At 37.0% G+C, this 25,504-nt stretch overlaps 1 protein-coding gene across 1 annotated transcript; it reads right to left on the bottom strand.

Annotated features, from left to right (window-relative positions):
- Positions 1-10,497: 10,497 nt before the first annotated feature.
- LOC147511129 (uncharacterized) lies at positions 10,498-10,887 on the bottom strand. The gene has a single exon (XM_086598367.1). It carries the CDS (start codon positions 10,885-10,887, stop codon positions 10,498-10,500), a length of 390 nt encoding a protein of 129 aa, XP_086454493.1.
- Positions 10,888-25,504: the final 14,617 nt, after the last annotated feature.

Raw genomic sequence — 25,504 nt, 5'->3', positions numbered from 1 at the left:
GTAGTAGTAAGCTTGTCCAGCTAATCTTTCTAATATCTGATCGATGAAAGGTAATGGAAAATAATCTTTCCTCGATGTGCTATTTAGCACCCTGTAATTGATGCAAACTCTCCATCCAGTCTGAATCCTAGTTGGAATTAACTCATTGTTCTCGTTCTCGATCACTATGGTTTCGGACTTCTTCGGCACAACTTGAACTGGACTAACCCATTGACTATCAAAAATAGGGTAGATAATGCCAGTGTCAAGGAGTTTGATGACCTCTTCTCTAACTACTTCCTTCATCTTCGGATTAAGCCTCCTATATGGTTGCTTAGAAATCTTGGAATCATCTTCCAAATGAATCCTATGTTGAACTATCATAGGGTTGATCCCCTTGATATCATCAATTGTCCAACCTATAGCTGACTTGTATTCCTTTAAAAGTGCTACTAACCTGGATTCCTGCTCCTCAGTCAAATCTGATTCAATGATTACTGGGTAGCTTCCCAAATCTCCCAAAAAATCATACTTGAGTGTAGATTGCAAAGGATTTAATTCTAGCCTACGTGGCTCCTTCTTAAGCTCTTTAAATGGTCCATCAGGCAAAGGCAATTCAAACTTTTCTTTGAACTTGTTGTCATCCATGACAGGTGATGAATCCAAAATAGCATTAATTGCCTCGACACTAAGTTCCACACAATCTGAGTCTGTCAGAGCTTTCAACAACTCGTTAGCAGGATATGAATGAGTCAGATAATCCTGTGCTAACGCTTCAATCATGCATACCTCGTTCACATCACACACCTCCTGTGGTTGTTATAACATATGGAAAACATTGGTCTCGACTCTCATATTACCAAAGGATAACATCATATTACCATTTTGACAGTTGATGAGTGCATTTGCAGTGCCCAAGAATGGTCTGCCTAGAATGATTGGTATCTGCCTACCAGATGTAGATTCTGTGTCGGTTGGCTTGGTAATAGATAGTGGAGTGACAGGTGGAGTCACTCATGATGGCTTCTTCTTACTTACTTCCACAATAGTTCCTTCAACTCCTTTTGCAACAGTTTCTTCAGTAGGTGGCACAACACAAGATATATCTGGAATATTAGAACTGGGTGGGATGGTGGGGACATAAGTTACCTTAAGCTCCGCAGAATCTTTTCCTGGTTCATAGACAATCTTGTTATCAACTTTCTTGCCTTACCTCAGAGTGGTGACAACATTAACTTGGTCATTCAACTGAATCTCCAGGTTATCCACCTGTAAGACACCTCTTCCTTTCGGATTTGGCTCTAGTTGGCTTGGTAATGCTCCTTTTAATCTCTCTGTCAAGGCGGCAGCGATTTGCCCTATCTGGCCTTGAATGACACTGAAGTTATTCTCCAGCTTCTGGGTACTTTGATTTGTCTGTTTCAGCTCATTTACAATGGTGGTGATAGTTTCTTCCAAATGTGGGATAACTGCATTGCTCGACTGAGGCGTAGGGGAAATATGTCCACTCATAAGATCTGGTACTAACTCTCTGTTTGTGTTGGCTTGGTATTGCTGGTTCTTGTATGACTGTTGATTTCTATGGTTCTTTGGTGGTTTTGAACCGACATCGGTTATTCGAACCGATTTGATCGATTTTGGAATCCCGGAAGAAAATTCATCCGATTTGTATTTTGTGGCTTCCAAATTAATTCGTCCTTGATTGAATCGGGTTATTTCTTCCTAAAGAGTTGATACTACATGCCTCCTCAAGCATTAGTATCCGGATAATCTGAACACTCTTCAGTGGTGTGGCCTTCATCAGAACATAGCTCACAAATGGCAGAACAAGGCTTTGATGGCTGAGGTTTAGCTTGAAAATTGTTTGCTTTTGGAGGATTCATGGAGAACTGATCAAACTTCTTGTTTAGAGTTTCAAGTCCTGTTGATCGCTTGCCATAATTGATAGCATTGCTTGATTTGGGTATTCTTGAATTTGGTTGCCAAATTGCTTCGGCACCCCCTCCACTCTAGCTACGTCCTCATTGCTAGTACTCCATTATTGAGTGTCTTCAGCTAAATTCTCGAGAAAGTTGTAGGCTTTCTTTCCATCCAATGATGTAAACTTACCTTGATGCATTGACTGTATCATCTGCTTGTTCATAGTAGAAAGTCCTCGAAAGAAAAATGAGCCAGTGTGCTCTTATCATAACCATGAAGTAGACATGAGACTAACATATTATTTTATTTCTCCCAGTTTTGATGATATTCTTTAGTCACCTGCCCTTTGAAATTGTTAATGGCTTATTGCATAGCATCTGTCTTCTGGGGTAGGTAGAACTTGTTCATAAACTTTGTTCTCAACTTCTCCCAGTTGTTGATTGAATTGGTTGGCTATGCAGTTAACCATTTGGATGCTTTGCCTTTGAGTGAGAGTGGAAAAAGAATTAACTTAATACTCTCATCCCTGATATTCTGGTTCTTGAAAGTTCTGAGGACTAATAGAAATTTGTTCATGTAAACATAAGGTTGAACATAGTCTGAACCATTGAACTTTGGAAGCATAGAGATTACTGATGCTCTAAGTTCAAACTAGTTAGCTTCTGTCTCTGGAAAAATAATACTGCTGGGTGGTCTCCAATGATTGGCGAATGGAAATCACTCAACTTCTTCCTCTGTTGTGCTTGCATGGGTGGGATAGCTTCTGGATTATTGGTGTCCAAAACACCTCCATCATTGCGTGCGGCCATTGTTTCAATCTCGTCTAGTATTCTTGTGAGCTGGTTGTTAAACCTTGTCCACTGTTGTGTTCTTACCGGACGATGATATGGACGACGGGACATACACTAGAAAATGCTATGCAAAAATGACGAAAAACTATCCTACAATGCTTGAATAATATGCAACTATTCTAAATTATACTAAAATGTAAAACACCTTTCCTTCAACTAGGTTGGGCTTTGCAGCTAGTATCTCGCCCGTTGTCTAAAGTTGTCTCATCTAGGGTTATGGTGAATCACTTGGATTGCTTAAGTACCACATCCCACAGACGATAATCTGTTTGTCAAGATTAGGACAAGAAACACTAGAGTTTGAATTTTTCGCTGTGTTGGCTTATAACTTCAATTGTTGAAAAGGTCCTAAATGTAATTATACTAGAAAGCAATAAAACCAAACTATGATGCAACTATACTAAGAATGAAATAAAAAGAATGAAGAGTCGACTAACCTGGATGGTAGATCTTGTCTTTGAGATGTCCTTCAAGCTTCTCTCTTTCTCAAAAGGATGGATGATGCGGCTAAAATTACCTTAAGATCCAAAGTTCTAATCTTGAAAGAAAACGTTAAACATAAACAACTTAACCCGGCAGCGGCGCCATTTGACACGCGCTCCTTTTGTGTGGGTAGATGGTGTATGGATGATGTAGGTAGATGATGGTCGTTGAACAAAATAGAAGCATATCAAAACCTAATTATCCCTCAATAAGTAAAGGATGAGTAGGGTATCATTCCACTTTTAAGTGTATGTTATGTGAAGGACAGGACTGGACTGGAAAGGGGTTTGAAGGATTAAAAACTATGATTGTAGAGATTTTAGATTATAATTCTAAACTAAACTAAACTAAATTAACTAAACTATTGAGAATTTATAAGAGATGGAATTCAAGAGATTAAAATCCACCAATACTTTTGATCTATGACATTCTGCTTCATGGTTGTTCTTACAAGTAGACTACAATTAGGCAATCGACCGAGTGCCGATGCTCTCTTGGACGAAACATCGTTAACAATTAATTCTACTTAAGGTTGTTCCTATGTTTATGCTATTAATATCTTCTTTCCTTTTATGTAAGCTCGGGCAGCCATTCAATGTATTACCAAGAGCAACATCAAGGAGTACTTCCTAATAGAGCAACCATTCAATGAATCACCACTTAAGGCAAACACCAAGAATACTTCCCCTAGGCAGCCACTCCCTGAGCTACCCCTTCTAAGGCAACACAAAGAATACTTCCCTAACTCTAAAGAACTATACTACTAGAAGAAAAGTAAAGAACGCTAGCATGATATTAATATTGCAAAACATAAACCCTATTCGATACTTCCAGCCCCTAGTGTAGGCAATGGAACTAATAACTAAAAACATAAAGAACTAACCTGATTGAAGGACACCATGAACCAGAAGAATCATTAAACCTTAAGCATCGGCTTCATCTCCTCCCTTGAAGGAGAATATTAGCCTTCCATATAGAAGGAAAAACACAAAGAACGAGAAGAAGAAGAGTCGAAGAACATAAGGCTAGAAAGACTAACTTATTAAGACTCGACTAGTTAAAACCGAATCTTTTATTATTAATCTCTCTCTTCCTCAAGTTTTGGAGACAAGAATATAAGTGTAACGCCCGTATTTTAAAATACGTTTTTATCTATTTAATTAATTAATTTAATTATTTATTTTAAAAATTCGTCGGATTGGATTCGGGACATGTGGGCCTGGTTTCTGGGCCCGAGTCTGTGTTGGGCTTGGGTTTCGGACCCAAGTATATAAACACATTGTTATGGAAAATAGGGTTCAGAGAAAAAATAAAATAATGAAAATGGAGGCAGAGATTGAAGCTTGTTTGCTCGAGCGTTGGAGCGCGACGATTCGGACTACGAGGAATTCATCGAGCTGTTAGTTAAGGTGAGTAGCTATTTTGCTATTTCACCGGATTTGTAGTTTACATATATCGGCGTATACTGTTTCTACTTTTTTTTATACTGCTCATTTTTCCTATTGTATTGGACTTCGTGCCATTTGTAGTTATTAAACTTTGTTAAATTCGGATTGGTATTAAACTGTCGAAACTTTGTTGATTTGGGTAAACCGTTTTCAACTCGAGGTTTTAATGGCGGCCGAGAACTCGCCAATAAACCTTTATGGGTGGACTGTTAGTGTTGGAATAACGAACTTAGTTGGTTGTTGGGGGTCGAGTATGCGATTGGTGGGGCTATTGGGAGCCTTGAATAGGCGTCAATGGCGCCGAACGCATTACTGTCATATTGTGGTTGGAACTTTTGAAATTTTGTTTGTTTGGTTTTGTTGGTTAATTGAGGAATCGTTGGTGGTGGTTGTTTGATTGAGTGTTTAGGAGTGGTGGTCGATGCTGCCAAAGCTTGGTTGGAGGCGTTAATGGCGGTGGACGAACCGGTGGTTGGGCTATTTTTGGTTTAAATTGGTTGTTATGTTTTGTGGTGATGTGTTGTGAGGTTGGTTAGTGGTGTTTGAGTGTGTGTGAGGGCTGAAAATGCTGTCGATTGGAGCTTGAAACAAGCTTTAATAGAGGTCGAATTTTAGATCTAGGTTGATGTATAAATGGGGATTGAATGATTGGAGTTTTGTTTTCATTAAAGTTGGTTGGGTTTGGATGGGGAGTCTAACCGACTTAATGGAATGGGAGTGGGTGGCCGGCGCGTTTTGGTGGCTGGTGGAGGAGAAAATTTGGGGAAGAAGATACACTGTAGCTGTGGTTGGGCCTTGGGCCGAATCCACTTGCTATATGGGTCGACCTTGTTTTGTTTGCTTGGGCCGAGTTCAGTTTTTGGGGCCTTGGTAATTAGTTGGGCCCGATTATGTTTTAAAGTGTTGGGCCAGTTCATTTCTATTTTGTTTGGGCCCTTTTCCTATTATTTGTTAACTTGTTATGGGCCAGTTCTAATTTTTGTAATTGTGGGCCGGTTTTCTCTTATTTTGTGGACCTGTATAATTTAAAGTTTTCGGGCCGAACTCGGCCAGGTTTTGGGCGATTCAAGATAAGTTTTGGGCCCGTTTCTAATATTGCTTGGGGCCAGTCCATAGGACTTAAAATAGATCTAATTGGGTCTTTAAATGTTTGGACTTTCGGGTTATAAGGTTTGGGCTTGGCCAGTTGGGTCCGAACCATGACTTTGGTCATGAGCCCATGAGCCATGCACCTTTGACCTTAGCCATGAACCAGGGCTATGACCCTGAACATGTTGAACGTGGAAACGATAGTTTGACCTTGACCATGACGTGTTGACTTTGACTTTGACTGTGGAATGTTGACTTTTCCCGTTTTTCACATATTTGATTATATGGATAAATATAGTAATAATATATTGTCGAACATTATATAACATTGTTTGTCATTATCTAATTAAGATTTGACGTGAGTAGTGTGTGTAAAGCATATATATATATATTTGATTTTGATGATGATCGTGGACTGTTTAATTGTGCTGCATTTTATGTTGTAAATTGTATAAATTTGGTGGTCATTATCTAATTAAGATTTGACGTGGATATTGTAATATTATATAATATGTTGGGATATATATATAATGCAATATGTTTGGGAGAAATAAATGTATAAACACTCCATTAGTATATATGTGAGATGCTACTATGAGGTAGTAGTATTGGTGAATATTTGCCCACGGGAGTGTGGCGTAGTGCAATAATATATTGGCACGTGAAAGAATGAAAGTGGTTATGAGATTTAATTGAGATATTTTCTAAATATTGTGGTTTAGTGCAATAAGGTATTTGACCTGCACGTGATATAGTGGAATGTTTATGAGTCATTAATGTATGACACCTAAATAAATTACGTAACGAAAATCCTAGAACCTGACTACCACAACTCATGTGATTGGCCCTTTTGGCGTTTCAGTTAATCTGAATAGCCTTCGGGCGTAAGTAATGTGATTGGCCCTTCTGGCGTTTCAGTTAATCTGAATGGCCTTCGGGCGTAAGTAATGTGATTGGCCCTTCTGGCGTTTCAGTTAATCTGAATGGCCTTCGGGCATAAGTAATGTGATTGGCCCTCCTGGCGTTTCAGTAAAGCTGAATGGCCCTCCTGGCGTAGCCGAATAGTGGCTTGATTATTCCGTTCGCAAAATAGAACGATGACGCCAGCGATATTTTTTATGCCGAATAGTGGCGATTTCTTACATAGATTTGGCTTCCGTGTGACGATTTACGGTGTCGCGGCATCCCGCCGTGGTAGTTACGCCTGAGTGGCTCATTATGTGGGGAGGCATGTGGATGTACATGTTCGGCGTTGGGTAGCGATTGTGGTAGCCAGGGAAACTAGGTAAGACATAGATACGACGTGAATTTTAGGGACACGCAAAGAAAGCTAGAAATAATCTAATTATGGTAATATGCTTGGTTGGTTATTTGTTTAGTTAGAACCTAAGGCGCCTCGATGGAGGAACTACATGCCTTATTTATGATGCGTATAGTTTGTTGTGTGGTTAGTGGGAAGTTAAGGCGCCTCAGTGGAGGAACTACCTGCCTTAATTATTGTACTTGAGTATATCATATTAGTCGTTGAAAGTTAAGGCGCCTTGGTGGAGGAACTAACTGCCATTATGGATTATGTATATATTTGTATAAGTATATGTTGTTTTAGAGCTACTCACACCAGCATTTTATAATCTTCGACCCGATTTGCATGTTTGCTTATCGGGTGTGTTCATTCAATGAACATAGTTGATAAGTTTTGACAGTTTAGTGTTGAAGAAGAGTGGTTGCTTTGCTTGTGGTTTTACGTTAAGCGTTGCATCTCGTGATTTGTTTTGTTTTCCCTTGAGGTGATATAGATTTTTAGTTGAGACAAAGTTATTTGTATTTTCATTTGTAATTTTAAATAAAGAGTTATTGGAAAGAGATTTGTAACTTAATCTTATTTGTGAAGTTTTGTAATGAAGAGGACATTTGTATAATAGAAATTTTTATTGGTTTTTAATTATCCGCATATTTTAAACTATTTATGGGTTTTTGGAAGTGGGGAGTGCGTCACACCTCGAAGATCGAAGAGTCGGGGACAAATAATGTTTTTCCGAATTCTGTCGAAATTCGGGGTGTGACAATATGTGAATTGGCAAATTATATAAGGCACTTAGGTCCTTTATTTATAGGGGTTACAATGAGTTCTAGAAGCATTCCAAACCGCCATTTGTTTCCTAATACAAATCAACTTCTTTCAGAGTCCAACTTCGTCTCCAAAACTGAAAAAGAAGTGGCTACAGTGACATTTCATGCGTCTGGACGCACGATCCTTGTGTCTCAGACGCGAGCATTGCGTCTGGATGCACGATCCTTGCATTGCGTCCCAGACGCAGAAGTCTATTTTCCCTCTTTTGCTCTATCCTTCTATCCTCTTTTGTGGGCTTTGGTCCAAGCAACGATTCCTTTGGCCTTGGCCTTCCAAATAGGCTTTAAAATAGGTCCAAGTCGTATCTTTAATAGCTTCAATTCTTTGGCCTTCTCCATGATTGTCTATGGGCTTCCCATGTGATCCTTAATACTCTGAATTGCTCCGTTTTACCCCTTTTTCTCTAATATTCCACAAAACACTCTTTTTCACCTGTAGAATCATAAAACATAACTTACAAACACTATTAGTCCACTAAGATGGCTAAATAAGAGGCATAATCGAGAGTTAAATTGCACTTTTTGAGCACTTATCACCACCTATGTGGCAAATGTCCATTAGTAGGGGTCTCCACTTTATTTGTTTAATCGACAGGGCTAAAGCCCAACTTGCAATACCATAGATCAATATACACACCCATTAACTCATGTGTCTAAGGCTGAACCTTAGCCACATGGCTTGCCACTAACGTACATTGATTTATGTCCAAATTCGTTACTTATCAAATAGATAATTATCAGTTGATAGTTATATTCAATTACAATTACTTAAGATACAAGAATACTTGAGCTACAAGGAGTCTCTACTCTACCTACATATATATACCAAACTATTTTTCATACATAACTACATTCTTGAGACTTGATCCCATCGATAATTTGGGTACGTAGGCAACCGAAAGATACAGTCTCATCATTCTCCCGATCACCATCACTTTTCTAACTACATTTCTACGTTCTTCATCTCTTTCGTCACCACCTAGTGTTTTGATCATATTTGGTCGAAATAGGAATTATGTATTGTACCAGTTTGGAACTACCAGTTTGGAACTACCAGCAAAGATGTCTTAGTTTTTCTGTTAGAATATCAATTGTGTATTGCAATGTCAGAATTATGTATTGTGGATGTTTAAGCTACTGAAGATGGCTTTTTAGTCTAGTTGGCATGACTAACAGGGTATTATGTCAGAGGTGAAGTGGTATGTAAAATAGGCTGGCAAAATAGCTCAAAGAGTTATGTGTAAGCCTATGTGAAATGACTAACAAGGTATTGGTTCCTTCTTTTTTCTGACAAGAGCAAAATATAGACAAAGTATAGACAAATTCCAATATTTTATCTGACACGAACAATATTCCATTATCTGACAAGAGCAAAATATAGACAATATAGGTACAAAATATTCTTATCTGACAAAATATGAACAAAATATAGACAAGGCTATAGACAAAATATTATCTGACAATTCAAAAGGAAATCCAAAAGGAAATATTATCTATCAATTCAAAATATAGACTACGTACCTTGCTGGAAATCCAAAAGGAACATACATATATTATCCTTAATTAAAAAAAACAGCACAAAGTATCCAAATACATTGTCTTCATTTCCAAGCAGGTTTTGTCATTATTCTAGGGTTTGCCCTAGTCTTCAACCCAACTATTTTAGTCCTACTCTTCTTAGCCTGTGGTTCATTTGTAGTTGCTTCATATGGAGGATTGACAATTGGTGCTAGTAGTGTAGAACTTGAGATAGACAATATTGGTGTAGAACTTCAGATAAACAAAGATGGTGTTGAACTTAGTTTTGTGGAAGATGTTTTTCCCTTTGGTTTGTACTTGTTTCCCTTTTCTAACATGACAGGTTCTTTCTGTCCTGGCATCTGTGGAATAGCATAACAAAGAATTCACACTAAGACAACAAAACAAAAATCTAAAATACTAACCTAATAAACACATAAGATATGACTAATATACATACCCTTATAAATGAAGAACCAGTGAAAGGATATGTGTAGTACCCATATCCTTTTGGAATCACCTTTCTCCCACCACCTCTTCTAGATGGTGGTGCATTGTCAGCTGGGGGTGGACTTGCAGGTCTCTTACCTTTTCTTGATCTTTTAGGAGGTGGTGCAGTGGCAGCTGGTGGTGGTAGTGGTGTTGCATTGTTACTTGGTGGTGGTGATGCATTGTCAACTGGTGGTGTACTTGCAGGTCTCTTATCTTTTCTTGATCTTTTAGGAGGTGGTGCAGTGGCAGCTGCTGGTGGTGGTGGTGGTGCATTATCTATTGGTGGTGGACTTGCATTGTCAGCTAGGGGTGCATTGTCAATTGGTGGTGGAGCATTGTCACTTGGTGCTGGTGTTGTATTGCTAGGCTCTTCAGCTAGTGCTTTTAATTTTCTGCCTCTTGGAATTCCTTTTCTGCTTTGTTGATTACCTCCTGTCTTTGATGGCTTTGCATAGTATCTTCTTTTTTCCTTCACAACAAAGTAAAACAACCACAATATAAATAGGATATAGACAGCCAAAAAGAAAATTATGTATGATAGTCCTAAATAAATATAACTACCTATTATATTAGGAATCAATAATGAATTAGACATGATTACTCACATTTGGATTGGGTGCAACAGGTTCAGCTGTACAATTCTTTTTGTTATGACCAAGTACTTGGCATCTCCCACACCTTATTTGAGTCCCCTTTCTATTAGCCCTATGACTAGTCTTCTTTTTCTCCTCATGCATCTCCATCCTTCTATTCTTTTTGGGTCTCCCTAGCATCTTCCTAGCCTTAGGAGGTACAATTGTTGAATAAGAAGTTGTAGGCCACAACCTCTCTCCATTCATAGGATGTAGGAAATGTCCATATGCTTTTTTGTATTCCTCTATCTGAAAGTAACTTGAAACAAAAGTATCAGGATTCTCTTTTGAAAGAAACATAGCTGATATGGCATGGGCACATGGAATGCCACTAAGTTTCCACATTCTACGGGTGCAACTCCTCTTCTCTATATGAACAACACAACCATCACCATTACTCTTTCTCACTTCAACTATCCATCACCAACAAATAGGGGTTGCCAGAACCTTGCTTCATCTTTGTTTTCCTCTAACTTCTTCCTAGCATAAGGAGTTATGGTGTTAACCCAAGTTATGAACAACTCCCTTTTCTTCTGCATTCTAACCATGTTTTTCACCCTTATTTCTTCTAGCATTCCAATAATTGACTTATGCCTTGCTTCAACAATGGTGGAGTTAAAAGTCTCACACATATTGTTCTCCACAGCATCACACCTACTCCAAAAACTAAAAAAACCTGCACCACCACATAGGATTTTGTTTGTTCTTTAGATGGTCAGCAGCCTCAGGACACAATACTTCTACCTTTTTTATGACTGTTTCAAACTCTTGAGGTGTAGAACTCTTGCTAGTTCTCCGGAACAAGGATTTCAGTTGGGTGCCTATACAATATATAATATAGTGAAATGAAGAAACAATGTCATTTTCAATTATAAACTAATGGAACAAAAATTATATATATATATATATATATATATATATATATATATATATATATATATATATATATATATATATATATATATATATATTTTTTTTTTTTTTTTTTTTTTTTTTTTTTTGAAATTTGCATAAATGTGTCTTGCACACATTCTATGCTTAGCATGAAGCAAAAGGTCTTCCACTGCAATAATAAGTCCTTTTTGCTGATCTGAAATAATTTTCAAGCCAAGCCCATCAGTAATGTTAAGGTCACTCAGTAGAAACCCAAGGAACCACTTCCAACTATCCTTGCTTTCAGATTCTACAACTGCCCAAGCAATTGGGAACATTTGATTGTTCTCATCTCTTTCTACTACTGTTAACAACTGACCTTTACAAAATCCTTTCAAAAAACACCCATCAAGACCTATCACAGATCTGCAACCAAATTTATACCCTTTCTTGATTTCATCAAAACACAAATACATCCTCTGAAACATTACCTCGATCAGCATCATTTGTAGGATTAGATTCTACTTCAAATTTGCATGTTGTTCCAGGATTTGACCTTAAGATCTCTGCTGCATAACTCCTCAGTTTAGCATAAACTTCTTTCAAAGTGCTCTCAACCTCACATAATGCCTTCTTCTTAGCCCTAGAACATGTCATTAAATTCACATGCAAAGAATAGTTGTGCAACACATCTCTTTGGAAATCTGCTAACTTCCACTTTGGATTATCAAGTATTCGCTCATAATACCTTTTTGCTAACCATACTGAATTAGCAATTCTGATATTCCAATGTCTCACACATGCATGTGTAGTCTTGAGTGTCTTAATCTGAAAAACGTGTTCATCTTTCATGTATGAAGCCACAACCTGAATCCACAGTTAGGTGCACATCTAACTAATAGTTTATTGCAATTGTTCCTCTTAAATCTAAGTGGATATCTAAATGCCACAACAAAATCTCTGATACACTGTTTTAGTTGTTCACAATCTACAAACTTCAACCCTACCTCTAGTTCAATTTTTTTCATGTCAGTATTGGGATTAAATGTAGGATAGTTCTTCCTTAAGTTCACCACTTGACCACCATCTTCATCTTCATCACTTGAACCAAATTCAGGGGTATCATAATCATCTGATGCTAGATAGTCTGACTCATACTCTAATCCAGTTACAATTGGTCTCCCCGGGGCATCTTCATATCCCTGACTGTTAATGTATGGTCCTGAATCCTTAGTTCCCACCACACCATCATTACCATCAACCTCATTACCATCATAAGTCACCACCCCTTTATCTTTCTTTTCCCTTTTTTTTCCTAGATTGGTTTTTGATCCTACATTCAATCAAATCCTCATCATCAGAAGAAACATTATCCAAACTTGCAGCCTCACTTTCAGGTTCACTTTCAACATCACTTTCAGATTCAGCATCACTTTCAACATCTTCATCATTAAAATCACACACATCCTCTTCTATGTAATGTTCAATGTACACCCAAACTCTTCCTCTAAGTTTGGCAATATTCATCATCTCATTTGTCTGTGTGTCATCTCTAATCAATGTAAGACCAAACAACAAAGGTAACAAAGGATCACAATAGTACATATTAGTCATGTCATTTATTTTCAAGTCATCAACCATACCCTTTAGCTCAAAGTAAGACATCTTATCAGGGTCTATTTCATCGTAGTATTCAATTTTTCCATGCTTATAGTATTGGACATCTTTCTTCACAAACTTGTTGCCATCATAGAATTCTTTGGAATAAATTTCAAATCTACCCCCATGTCATAGTGTTAACACAAAATCATCATCTAATATAAAGAAGGAATTCAATTAAAACTAATAGTTTAAACAGTATCACAATAAACTAACATAAAATGAGAGAGCAAAAGAATAACCACTTACTTGAAGCCATAGCAAATTGTGTGCGGTTTCCCCAATCAGAGATCAAATATTGAGATTTTCATTTTTTAGGGTTCTAAGTTTTGCAAAATTGGAGGGAATTCCAAATTGGGGATAAAAGATTATGAGGCAATAAGAAATTGGGTGTTTTCCCACATTCTGTTTTCCCACATTTGCCACATCATTATAATTGAAATGTTTGATGCCCAAAGTGTTAACATTGAAATGTTTGATGCCCAAAGTGTTAACAAAAAAAGTTTGTTGCCCACTATGTGAAATTGGCCATAGTTGGATGCCCAGAAATTCCATTTTCCCCTATTTTTGTGGGTCTATTTTTTAGTCCAAGTTCATAAGGGGCAGCGCCTTACTTGGCCTGCACATAGATCTGCCACCGGTTTTGAAGAGGGGGTGGAGGACCGGAGGTGGAAGAAGAGGGCAAAATCGGTAGATTACTAATTGATACCAGTACCCAATTTTTCTTTGCATTTTTGCTTTCTTGGTTGTACAGATTAGGTATTACGTTGTGTACAAATTAGGCCAGAGCAAACTAAGTATTATAAAAATTACAGTAAAAATGAAATTCAAATGATCATTACTACATGGCTCCGACCCTGCCCGATACCAACCGACAATGAAAACGTATTTAGATGTCGGAAAGTCAAAATACCAAAATATGCTCAAAGATTGTTCATGTCACTACATTGATGTACGAGATGGCAGAGAACTACATGCCAAAAGGAATTAAATGCAACTCGGCCATCTAATTCACAGAGACTAAATGAAACAAAGCCAAATGCGTTCACGTGTTTTGAAAGGTGTACGTGAACAATGTGCACACATTACACAAGGACAACCAGACCTCCTACAAGAGAGCACTCATTTCTTTCCACTTTTCTTTAGTCTAGCACCACCAAATGAGATTAATACTACACTGACACAGAAAAAATGACACAGTCAATACACAATGACGTGGCATGTTGCAACATTGATGTTGCAGTGGTGAAAATATGAGCCAAAAATCTATTTTTCTCTATCTCAAAACACTTATTCTATTCCAATATCATCTTTTCATTCTCTTTTTTTCATTCTCATCTTTTCTTCATAACAAACCATTCATTCCATTGATTTTTCATGGTGCAACAATGATGTTGCAGTGGTTTTTGTGATGCAACATTGACGTTGCAGTTGTATTTCTCGGTGCCACATTAATGTTACAGTGGTATTTCTCGAGGCAACATTAATGTTGCAGTGGTTTTCATAGTGTAACATTGATGTTGCAGTGCTTTTTCTTGGTGCAATATTGATATTGCAATGGTAGTTTTTCATAGTGCAACAATGATGTTGCAGTGCCACGTCACTGTGTCGGTCAATTGTGTCAGTTTTTCTGTGTCAATGCAGAATTATTGCACCAAATGACCCCTTATCTCTTAGCTCCTTAAGTGCCTGCTCATTATCCAAATTACTCCCTTAGTTACCACATATGTTTCCTATTATCCACTTAATCAAAGACAGTGAAAACACAGTCAAAAATTTTAAGTCTTACCTTCTCTTTATCTTTCTTCTTCTGCAGATTTGCCATATCAGTCTACCAAAAACTAATTTAAAAAATATATAAGAACTATTAAGATGTAAAACAATCAGGTATTACGTTTAATCTCCCTCTACCTTCAACTGGCTACATAAAAACCCCCTCCCTATGGACTAAACCATAAAACCCCCCTGTTTTTTTTTAGAAATAAAATTACATCCAAAACTTACCAAAATACCCACGTAATTAAAACAGCCCAGGCCAGCTTTCTCTCTCTTTGCGAGATAAAACTTCCCAAAAAATTCAGCACCATCTCAAATGGTATTGTCTTCCCCACAATCCCAAATTCTAAGAATTTAATATAGATTTTAGGGTTGAAGAATTAAATAAGGTTGTAGATTCATATTCGAATCACAATTTCGAAAATTGAAAACAGGGTGAAGATAGTGAAAATTCAATTTCTAAATCTGTTATCAGCTCATTATATATTAGATTAAATATCGACATTGTTGATTTCCTACTCGAAAAAAGAAATCCAAATACTAAAGATTGAATGTTAACATTGGTTGTAAAAGTTTTGCAACAAAACTTGTGTTTGGCCATTTGGGTTTGTTGGGGATATTTTTCTTTTTGGCTCTAGCTTTCACAGTGATTAGAGGATTAAACTATGCAAATTAAAATTTTCAGAGTGATATCACTATGTAGTTTTAAGTTTTCATAGTATAAATGTTTTTTTCATCAGGCATGTTTTGTTTCACAAATCTACTATGTAAACTTACATTTTCACATGTAAATTACAATTTTCTTATATCAAACTACTATGTAAATTCAAATTTTCATATATCAAACTACTCTGTACAATTCAATTTTCATATGTCAAACTACTATATAAATTTAAATTTCCACATGAAAATCAGAAGTCCAGCTTGTTCGGATTTTAAAGTTGGTATGGTGTCAATGGCTAGTTCATTCCTGGAATTGAAAACATATTGTGTTTTAGAAAGGGAAAGTCACAGATCAGGTAATAATTGTTACTCTGTATTCTTATATTTTCTAAGTAGTCAATTCAAAAATTCATGATGTTAGAGTTTTGATAAACTTTAATAGGTAGGTCTTTGAGTGTTTGTGTCTTTGAAGTTGTTATTATAGGAAGTAATTTAGAAAACAAATATGCAGTTATGGGGATGTAAACATGCAGTGATGGTACATAGCAAGGCTTAAGTCGAAATATTATTTTTCCCTGGATTCGATTATTAAAGGTTGTCTGGTCCATATAGTAGTTTTACTCTGCAATCTTAAATTTTCATATTAGTTTTACCCTACAATCTTAAAATTCACTCTGCAATATTAAATTTTCATAGTGGTTTTATTCTGCAATCTTACATTTTCATAGTACGTTTACTCTACATTCTTAAATTTGCATAGTAGTTTTACTCTGCAATCTTAAATTTTCATAGTAGTTTTACTATGTAAATATAGATTTACATATATATGACTATGTAAAAATACATTTACATTCTGTCAAGTGTCGGACAATTTTCAATACCAAAAAGTTACTATGTAAATGTACGTTTTCATAGGTCAAGTTACTATGTAAATATATATTAACATATATATGACTATGTAAGAATATATTTACATATATTCTGTTAGGTGTCAAGCTAATTTCAGTCCCGAAAGTTACCGTGTAAAAATATTTTTACACAGTAATACAAAACCTTTTTTAATTAGTTGTTTTAAAAATCTCCAACTAAAAATTGTAACATATAAAATCCAATATCAAACTATAAAATCCAACATCAGAAAAAAGAAAGCAAGTTCATTGACATCTCATTTTTTATATTCGAGCAACATCAAATAATAGACCAAAGAATGCAAAATCATTAACATCTTGCTTTTATATAAGAGCAACCATCAAAGAACAAATAATTGAATCGGTGCAGAAGATGTTGTAGAAGTGGAGCCCACTCTTGGGTTGTGGTGCTCATAACAAAGGCGCTTGTTCTTTTTCCTACCTCTTGTAGCACCCGTGTTCTGCTTCCGTTTCTTGTCTGGTCTCCCAACTCTCGCCGATCAGACATCATTTTCATAATTTTCCCACGGAACTTGTCCACCATTACAGTGATAGTCAAGTGGCGTTTTAGCAGAATCCAAGAGTTGAAGCTTGCGGTGGCCATAGCAACGGTACTCATTTTTCACCCAACAGAAGCACGCCAAGGATTGAAGCTCCGAGTCTGTCTCTATCACACTATGCGTTAAAGAACGAATAAAATGAAATATCCAATAGACAAAGGAATAAAATCCGCCCATTTCCCCTCTTAAAATCCTCATACAATTAGCTCCAAGACGAACACTAGTTAGGATTTTGCAACAAATGACAGAAAAACACAATCCCTCCATTTCACTGCATTTACAAAAATAATGCCAAAATTGATAAACACTACGCAAATCTAACTTTTCATAGTAATAACACCAAAACTGATGAATCACTACGAAAATTTTACTTTTCATAACAAATTCAAAATCTAATAAAAACACATAAAACCAAATTAAAGCAAAGTAAAAACAATATCAAGATGTATAATTGTATAAAACTATAAAATACGAAAGAAACAAGAAGCATTAATTGAATAAAGTTCATAATCAAATTGAGAAAACATCCAACACAAATTTGAAGACAATCGAGCTGAAAATATATACCACTTTCTTCAATCTCTCAGATGTAAGAATGACCATTTTACAATTCTTCAATGTCAAATCTTGTTTCTTCAATGACCAAACAATGAGAATCTGAAAGTGGAAGATTGTTGATCTTCAATAGTGAAACAAGAACATCATTGTTTTGGTGTTCTTTATTTTTTTTTTTTTTTTTATTTTTATTTTATTTTTGTAATCCTCGGTTCATCAATCTTAAATCTCTATTTCCGTGAAAGGGTAGAAAAGGAAACAATTTTGGTGAGGATATTAAAATTAGACCGAGATTTAATTACTTTTACAAAAACAGGGAGGCTACGTATAAATGGCTTAAAAAGGGTGGGGGGGTGTTTAGTGTGTATTGGCGATTTGAGGGTGGATTAGTGCACCGGGTTCTGAATGGGGGAGGTGAGCCTCATTTCTTGGCAAAACAATCCCCCCAACTATATAAACTTGGGTACCCTATAAACTTGAGGGGTTTTTTTTACCTGCACCCCCATTTGAAAAAAGAATTAGACTTGCCCCCGGACTCACTCGCTGTCTCAGTCAATACATTTTGACCGTTACGTGGGCAAGGCAGTTGAAATGTCTTGAATACCCTTTTTATTGAAAAATTACCAAAATGACATATTAGTTTTGCAAAACCAAATTTAAACTAGAGAGTATACATGACACATGTTAATATCTAATTACTTACATCCAACGGCCCACATCACTCTAGCTCATTGATAATTAAACCTTAAACCTTGAGTTCATCTTCCCCAACAAATTAAACACTAATTTTGTTTGAAATCATTAAAAGTAACACTTTAATATAGGTAAAATAATGGTGGGTGTTCAAGAATTTGAAAGGTTACAAGTAATAAACATGCATTCATAATGACTAATAAGAATGTGTTTCGTAAGCTTGGGAGACATTAATAAAGATTATTCAATTGTAATGGCAATTTGGGGCATGTCTAATAACACATAACAAAACAAAAATTGGGGTGGGGATCTAATTTCTAATTTAAGCTTTATTTTAGAATTGTCTTTTCTTGCTACCAATGCCCCTCCTTGTCGACAAATGTCTAATGTATTAAGTGCTTGTGACCGTTAGATCAGATAGAACGAGATGTTAACACATGTCTCTTTCTTTCTCAAACATGAAAATAGGTCTTGAATTTGGAAGTCTAGAGTTATTTTGGTAGTTTACAACGACAAGGGTATTTAAGACATTTCACTGCCTTAACCACAGAGATAACGGTCAAGATGCGTTGACTAAGACAATAAGTTAGTATGGGGGGAAAATCTAATTTCCCTTAATTTGGGGGGGAGGGGGGGCAAGTCTAATTCTTTTTTCAAATGGGGGTGCAGGAAAAAAAATTGCCCTAAACTATATAAGCAATCGTCCTCTACTATGTAGTGAAACAAAATATTAAAGAAAAACAAACAAAAATAATCCAAATTTGGCTATCTTCAACAATCCTTCTTTTTTTTTACCCTTTTTGTCCCAATCCTGGTACTAGACTTGCAGATGGACAAATCATCTAATTGAGCAAAAAAAAAATCCCTGTAATCAACACAACTCTCACGCCCTGTCGATTCATATTTCTAACCTGTAAACAATGGAGACATGATCCTCTGAAACTGTTGAAGTGAAACTCTTATACATAATGTACGTTGAGAATTAGTTGAATAGAGAAATCATTCCCCGTAATTGTGCAATTATCTTTAGAATCTCAATCAAATCAAAGCTTAACTGCTAAATTTTCTTACAATAATTACATTTGACTTTTTAGCAGTAAAATTCACTTTATTAATATGATGAAATTACAGTGGTACAAGTTGTTGGAGTTATCCCTCACATGAGGAAGAAGGAGAAATCAGTTCTGTTTGCTTGAGGAGGTCTGAGTGCACGTGCGCTCAAACTGGTCTAGCTCAAGGCGCGCCCGCGTCCTTAGTACTGGAAAACGAAACGGGTTGTTGAGGGCGTGCGCACTTAGATTTGGCCTTGCCGAGAGCGCGCCTGCACCCATGTTTATTTTCGCAGTTTCTATTTTGCTATAGTAACCGCGAATCAGTTTTTGGGGTATAAACCAAAAACAAAGTTTTGGAAAACCTAACAATAAAAGAAGCAACACAAGATAGAGAAAACCAAATTTTGAGAGCAATCAAGATTGAGAGAAAACTCTTGCATCTAGAAAAGCTTGTAAGGAGAGAGGAGTGATCTAGTAAGGTGGAGAGACTTGAGAGGAGTGATTGTAATCTTCCTTCCCACGTTATAAAAGGATTTTGTAGAAGTAGGCACCATTAGCCGAACCACGGTATATCTTTGTATTGTGGTATATTTGTTCTTCTCTTTATATTATTATTTGTTAGTTGTTGATAATTGTTTAAAGAGTTAGGCATGTTAGGTTAGTTGTAGTGGATATTTAGAATTTGTATGGAGTTGTAGTGTTTTATATTACAAGTTATCTGTGTAGTGGGGATCGATTGGTATCAGTATTCCCCAACAAGTGGTATCAGAGCCAGGTTAGATTAACCTAGGTTGTTATCCAAATCTTGCTCGGAAGATGTTTGACGAAATTCCTGAGAGAAGGTTTGAGTTAAAATAACTTGTAAAGATGGATCATTCCATGAACACTCGCATGACTAGTTTGAATAGAGTTAACTACACCATTTGGAAAGCCAAGATGGAAAACTTGCTATATTGCAAGGACTTGGCACAACCCATTGAAAATGGGGGAGAAAAATCGGAAGTGATTCCTTTGGCAGAGTAGAGCAAGCTTAACAGAAAAGTCATTGGGTACATTCGACAGTGGATTGACGACAGTATGTTCCACCATGTATCCCAAGAGACTACATCTTTTGGCTTGTGAAAGAAACTCGAAGACCTCTATGAGAGGAAGTCGGCCGGAAACAAAGTGCTGCTTATTAAGAAGTTTGCTAACACGAAGTACAAAGAAGGTTCTTCAAAGTCTGAGCATCTTAATGAAGTACAAAATACCATTAATCAGTTGCATTTGATGAAGATTGATATGGGAGACAAATTTGAGGCTTTGTTCCTATTAAACTCTCTACCCGACAATTAGGAGACGTTAGCAGTTTCTCTCAACGGAGCCACTAAAGATGGAGTTATTTCCATGGAGATGGCTACTGGGGCATTGTTGAATGAGTAGACAAGAAGGGGTTCAAGAAGTAGCTCCTCTCACTCAGAGATACTTGTCACAGAGAAGGGGAAGAGATAAAAGCAGAAAACCATCTCATTCTAGAGGTGATGACAAGCAAATCTAGGGGTGAACTAGAACTCCTAAGGCAGAGAGGCAATGTTACTATTGTGCCACCAAGGGTCACTTCAGGTATGAGTGCAGAACACTGAAGAAGGATGAGAAGAATAATTGTGTACATGAAGACATGGTAAAGAAGAATGGAAACACATGCAGAGATACTACCGCACTAGTTGACGATGATCTAGTGGGAATTGTGTCAGATTGTGGTATGTACTATCTTAGTACCTCATGTCAGGATACAGAGTGGGTGATAGATACAGGAGCATCTTATCACGTCACACCGCACAGGGGATTCTTCACTATCTACAGTTGTGGTGAATTTGGTGAGGTAAAGATGGGTAACACTAGAGTTTCAAAGATTGTAGGCATTGGTGATGTTCATGTAGAAACCAATGTCGGCTATACCTTGACATTCAAGGATGTAAGATATGTCCCTGACATTCGGCTAAGCCTAATTTTCACTGGGAAGTTAGATGATGATGGCTTTCTAAACTCATTTGATAACGGGGTATGAAAACTGAGCAGAGGTTCCATTTTAGCAGCCAAAAAGAAGAAAAATTACTCTCTTTACAAGACACAGGCTAGTCTGTGTAAAGCAGAAGTAAATGCGGCAGAAGAAGAAGCTTCCTTCGAACTATGGCACAAGAGACTATGTCATATGGGCGAAAAAAGGCATGGAAGTTTTTGCCAAGGAAAAAGCCTTGTCAGACATAAAAGGTACGCATTTAAATAGATGCACTCACTGTTTGGTAGGAAAGCAACACAGGGTGTCTTTCCAAAGATTCCTGTCTCACAGAAAGGATAATGTCCTTGAGCTAGTTCACACTGACTTATGTGATCCTATGAAAGTAAAGTCCCACGGGGGAGCTTTGTACTTCTTGACTCTCATTGATGATGCATCAAGAAAGATATGGACATATAGTCTGAAGACGAAGGATGAAGTACTTGGCATGTTCAAGACTTTCCATAGCATGGTGTAAAGAGGGAAAAGGATCCTATGAAGTGTATTCGCTCAGATAATGGGGGTGAGTACATAGGGCCATTTAAAGAGTATTGCAAAAGTCATGGGATTCGTCATGAGCAGACCGTTCCCAAGACACCGTAACAAAATGGTATAGCCGAGAGGATGAATTGTACCATTGTAGAGAGGATGAGATGCATGTTGTCTCACTCTAAGTTACCTAGAAGTTACTGGGTAGAAGCAATGCATACAGCCATGCATCTGATCAACCTATCGCCGTCAAAATCTCTGAATAGTGATTATCCATAGAGAGTATGGTCAGGCAGAGATGTTGATTATGGATACTTTAGGGTATTTGGGTGCAGGGCATTTGTTCATATTTCCAAGAATGAGAGATCCAAGATTGATGACAAAGCCAAGCAGTGTATTTTTCTGGGTTATGGGGATGAGAAGTTTGGCTACAAACTCTATGATTTGCTACAAACTCTCTCATCATTCCCTTCTCTACCAACCTCTGAATCAACCATTTCAACGCATATCATTCATTAGTTTCTTGGTTTTGTACTTGGTGATATGCACAATACGGCTTGTTCGGCATCTCTATCGGTGTACTTTGCGGTCCTTCATATCCCTGAAATTTTTTTATCAATGGCAAGATCTCACTCAGTGGCCTATTTAGTGGTGTCTGTTCCGATTTGCAGTATGGCTTCCTCTCCCTATTCTCCCTCCGAACTCCCTCCCTACTTCTTTCTAGCCGCGATGTGTATCCGCGATATCCACCATTTCCTCTATCTGATGTCACCATTTTCCAGTGTTCCCCACCCTTTTCCAAAGATAATACTGCCTTCCCTGACCTTCTGGAATTCTTCTACATTGTGTCCTCATACCTTATGTATTTCTCCACTTGTGGATATAACTCATACAAGGTTGCGATCTTATTCTTAGCCACTGACTGATGTACTCCCATTCCTGGTTGCAGACCTCTTTTGAATGTGATAATAATAAAAACAACTCTTTTACCTACTCTTAACTAATTATGCTAGGAATAATTAAAAGCAATTGGATTCTACTATATGATCAAAGTTCTACTCTCGTTATCGTGTAATATATGGAGTAGAGAATTCGTTCCACTCCTAGTTGTTTAGACATAAAGTTTCACTAATTCTAACAAAATTGATGAGAGTAATGGATTGTATTATACTAATATGATGGGAATTACGATACTAGATTATACCAATGACAATTAAATATAAGATGTGAATATGGAGAAAGAATTAGGAGAATTTGATTCCACTTAGATAAATTCCTAATATGCTAGTGTAGATTATTCCAATCTTAACCCATAAAGATTAAGTATTTGATCTCTAATTATTCATGGCAATCTCTACCAACTAATAATTAGCATATGAGGAAATTTAACCCATTCTCATGGTGAATAAACTAACCACTAGGGTGAAACTCTTGAATATTCAATAATTCGAAATAACACATCAAGTCTTCATCAAAGCTTCATCAAACCCCTCTAATGGAGGTTTAGCTCATATTCATCAGACTATCATTAATAGAGAAATAAGAAGAAAACATAATAAAGAACAATAACTTGCCTTTATTAATCTAATGGAAGAGAGTCTAAGAATTAAAACACTATATTAAAAACTAAGTACTAAATAATTAACTAAGTTAAATCTAGAATATAGGAAGGGAGAGAATTATTCTAAAAACTAAAACTAAGTATCTAATTCCGTATCTCTTGAGTTATGCTTTAGTCCTCTTTATATAGGAGAGGGTTAGGTTTACAATTTCGTGCATACGCTTTAGAGCTATGTTTTGGGCCATGAAATCAAGCCCAAAACCTAATTACATATGTCCAAAAAGGGATTCTCTATTGGAAATTACTACAATAGCTTTTTCATCTACTTCTACTCCTCTGATTGAGTCAAAGCTTGGACCATTAGAAATCTCTTTCCGAACCGGTCGTTTTGATATATAGTAGGCCCAATTCTGAGGTTTGAGTCCAAAGATACAGCCTGCGAAAGTTTTGTTGACTTTTCTGCTCTATTTCTGCCTGTGTTGACTCTGACTTTTCAGCTTTGACTAGGCTTTAAAAAGGCTTTTTCTCCTTGAATCTTGGCCATTAATCATAGAACTTATTAGCAACCAATCTTTGCTCATTTATCTCGCAAAAGTGACATATTTCTTCACATATTTGACTCCAGTACCTGAAATACATAAAAGCACGTAAACAGTACTAACTCTAATTTATTATAAACATAATTGGTCTAAATATAATATTATTAAGGGGTTAAAACTACAGTTTTTGGCTCTTATCAGAATGTTATTACCGCAGTCCTTTCGTCCATGTTCTCTACCTTCAATGTCTCAGCTTTAAATCGGCACAGATAAATCCCTTACCAATTTCGTGGATCTTTAGCTAACATTGAACAAAACCGCAATATCCACCACCCACCTTTTCTGTTATATGAAATGGTCTATGAACGCCTGCTCCAACTCATGAAAACTATTTTTGCTCCTCGACAGCAATCGATAGTACCAAATTGAAGCCCCCTCTTTTAAAATAGTCGGGAACATCATGCACCGCAGCCCATCGTATCGAGCTTATTGCTAGAGAGGCATTTATTGTCAAAAATGGTGAATGTGATCCGCAGGGTCTCCTTTGCCCCCTTCATCGCTTACTATCTCCGCCTCAAGCTCCTGCACTACCACCTTTCTCGATCTGCCTACCCCTCTCTTCACTACTATTTCCATCTTTACATTGCTTTGATCTTTTTCCCCACAAACGACGCCAAATATTGTACCTCACTTACCTCACCCTCTTTTCTCTCTCTTTTTCTCTAGGTATAGCCCTCTCTTGATTATGAAAAAAAAAAACCCTCTCTCTCTCCTTCTCTTTCCTCTTTATACCACACTCCCTTTCCATCCCAGTCATACACCTGTCCCTCCATCTCTCGGTCTTCTTTCCCCCATGTGTAGGGTGCCTGTGCCGTACCCATGAATCCGCGGTCCGATCTTGTACAACGCACATCCTTGGCGTTCGTTACTTCGGGTTTATCCCATCACTAATCTCCTATACTCCGGATCTTACCACCACAGCAGACCCTTACCTGTATTTTGATCTTAAATATATTTCCCCTTATATCATCTGTTACAAGCTCAGTTAATCTATTGTCTAGAGGGGGGCCATGATATACATAATGATCATTAAAAGTGTTACCAATACTAGCTAAGTGATCCGTACTCAAGTTTACTTCTCTATAAACATGCGAGAAGATAACATCCCATAAACATGAGCTTTCATATCTGATCGCTGCAATTGAGTTGTTGCAGTACCATGGTGATGCTTTTGTGCCATTGAGTATTTGTACTACTAGTAGAGAGTCTGTACAAACTTTAACCTTGAGTAATCTATGTTGCAAACATAGATAAAGTCCCACTTCAATTGCTTTTAGTTCTTGAAACAACACAGATCGTTTATGACCTCCTCCCGCATAAGTAAATATAACATTGCCGAGATTGTTAATAGTTAACCCTCCATATCCAATACTATCCTGTTTCATGGATCCATATGTGCTCAATTTTATATATCCAAGAGGAGGTAGCTTCCATTTCCAATGAATAAGGACCTTTCTGTTGAATTTAACTTGAACATCCTGTATGTCCAACAAGTTCCTGATGTCTATAGTATCAATGATCAAGTCTATCCATATTCCC

The sequence above is a fragment of the Coptis chinensis genome, chromosome 3 (genome assembly GCF_015680905.1).
Source record: "Coptis chinensis isolate HL-2020 chromosome 3, ASM1568090v1, whole genome shotgun sequence".
Classification (NCBI taxonomy): domain Eukaryota; kingdom Viridiplantae; phylum Streptophyta; class Magnoliopsida; order Ranunculales; family Ranunculaceae; genus Coptis; species Coptis chinensis.
The sequence above is the reverse complement of the archived record's forward strand: the minus strand, read 5'-3'. Positions and strand labels throughout refer to the sequence as shown.

Coding starts and splice junctions, on each gene's coding strand:
- LOC147511129 (XM_086598367.1), bottom strand. CDS start 10,887: ATGTGGAAACTTAGTGGCATTCCATGTGCCCATGCCATATCAGCTATG.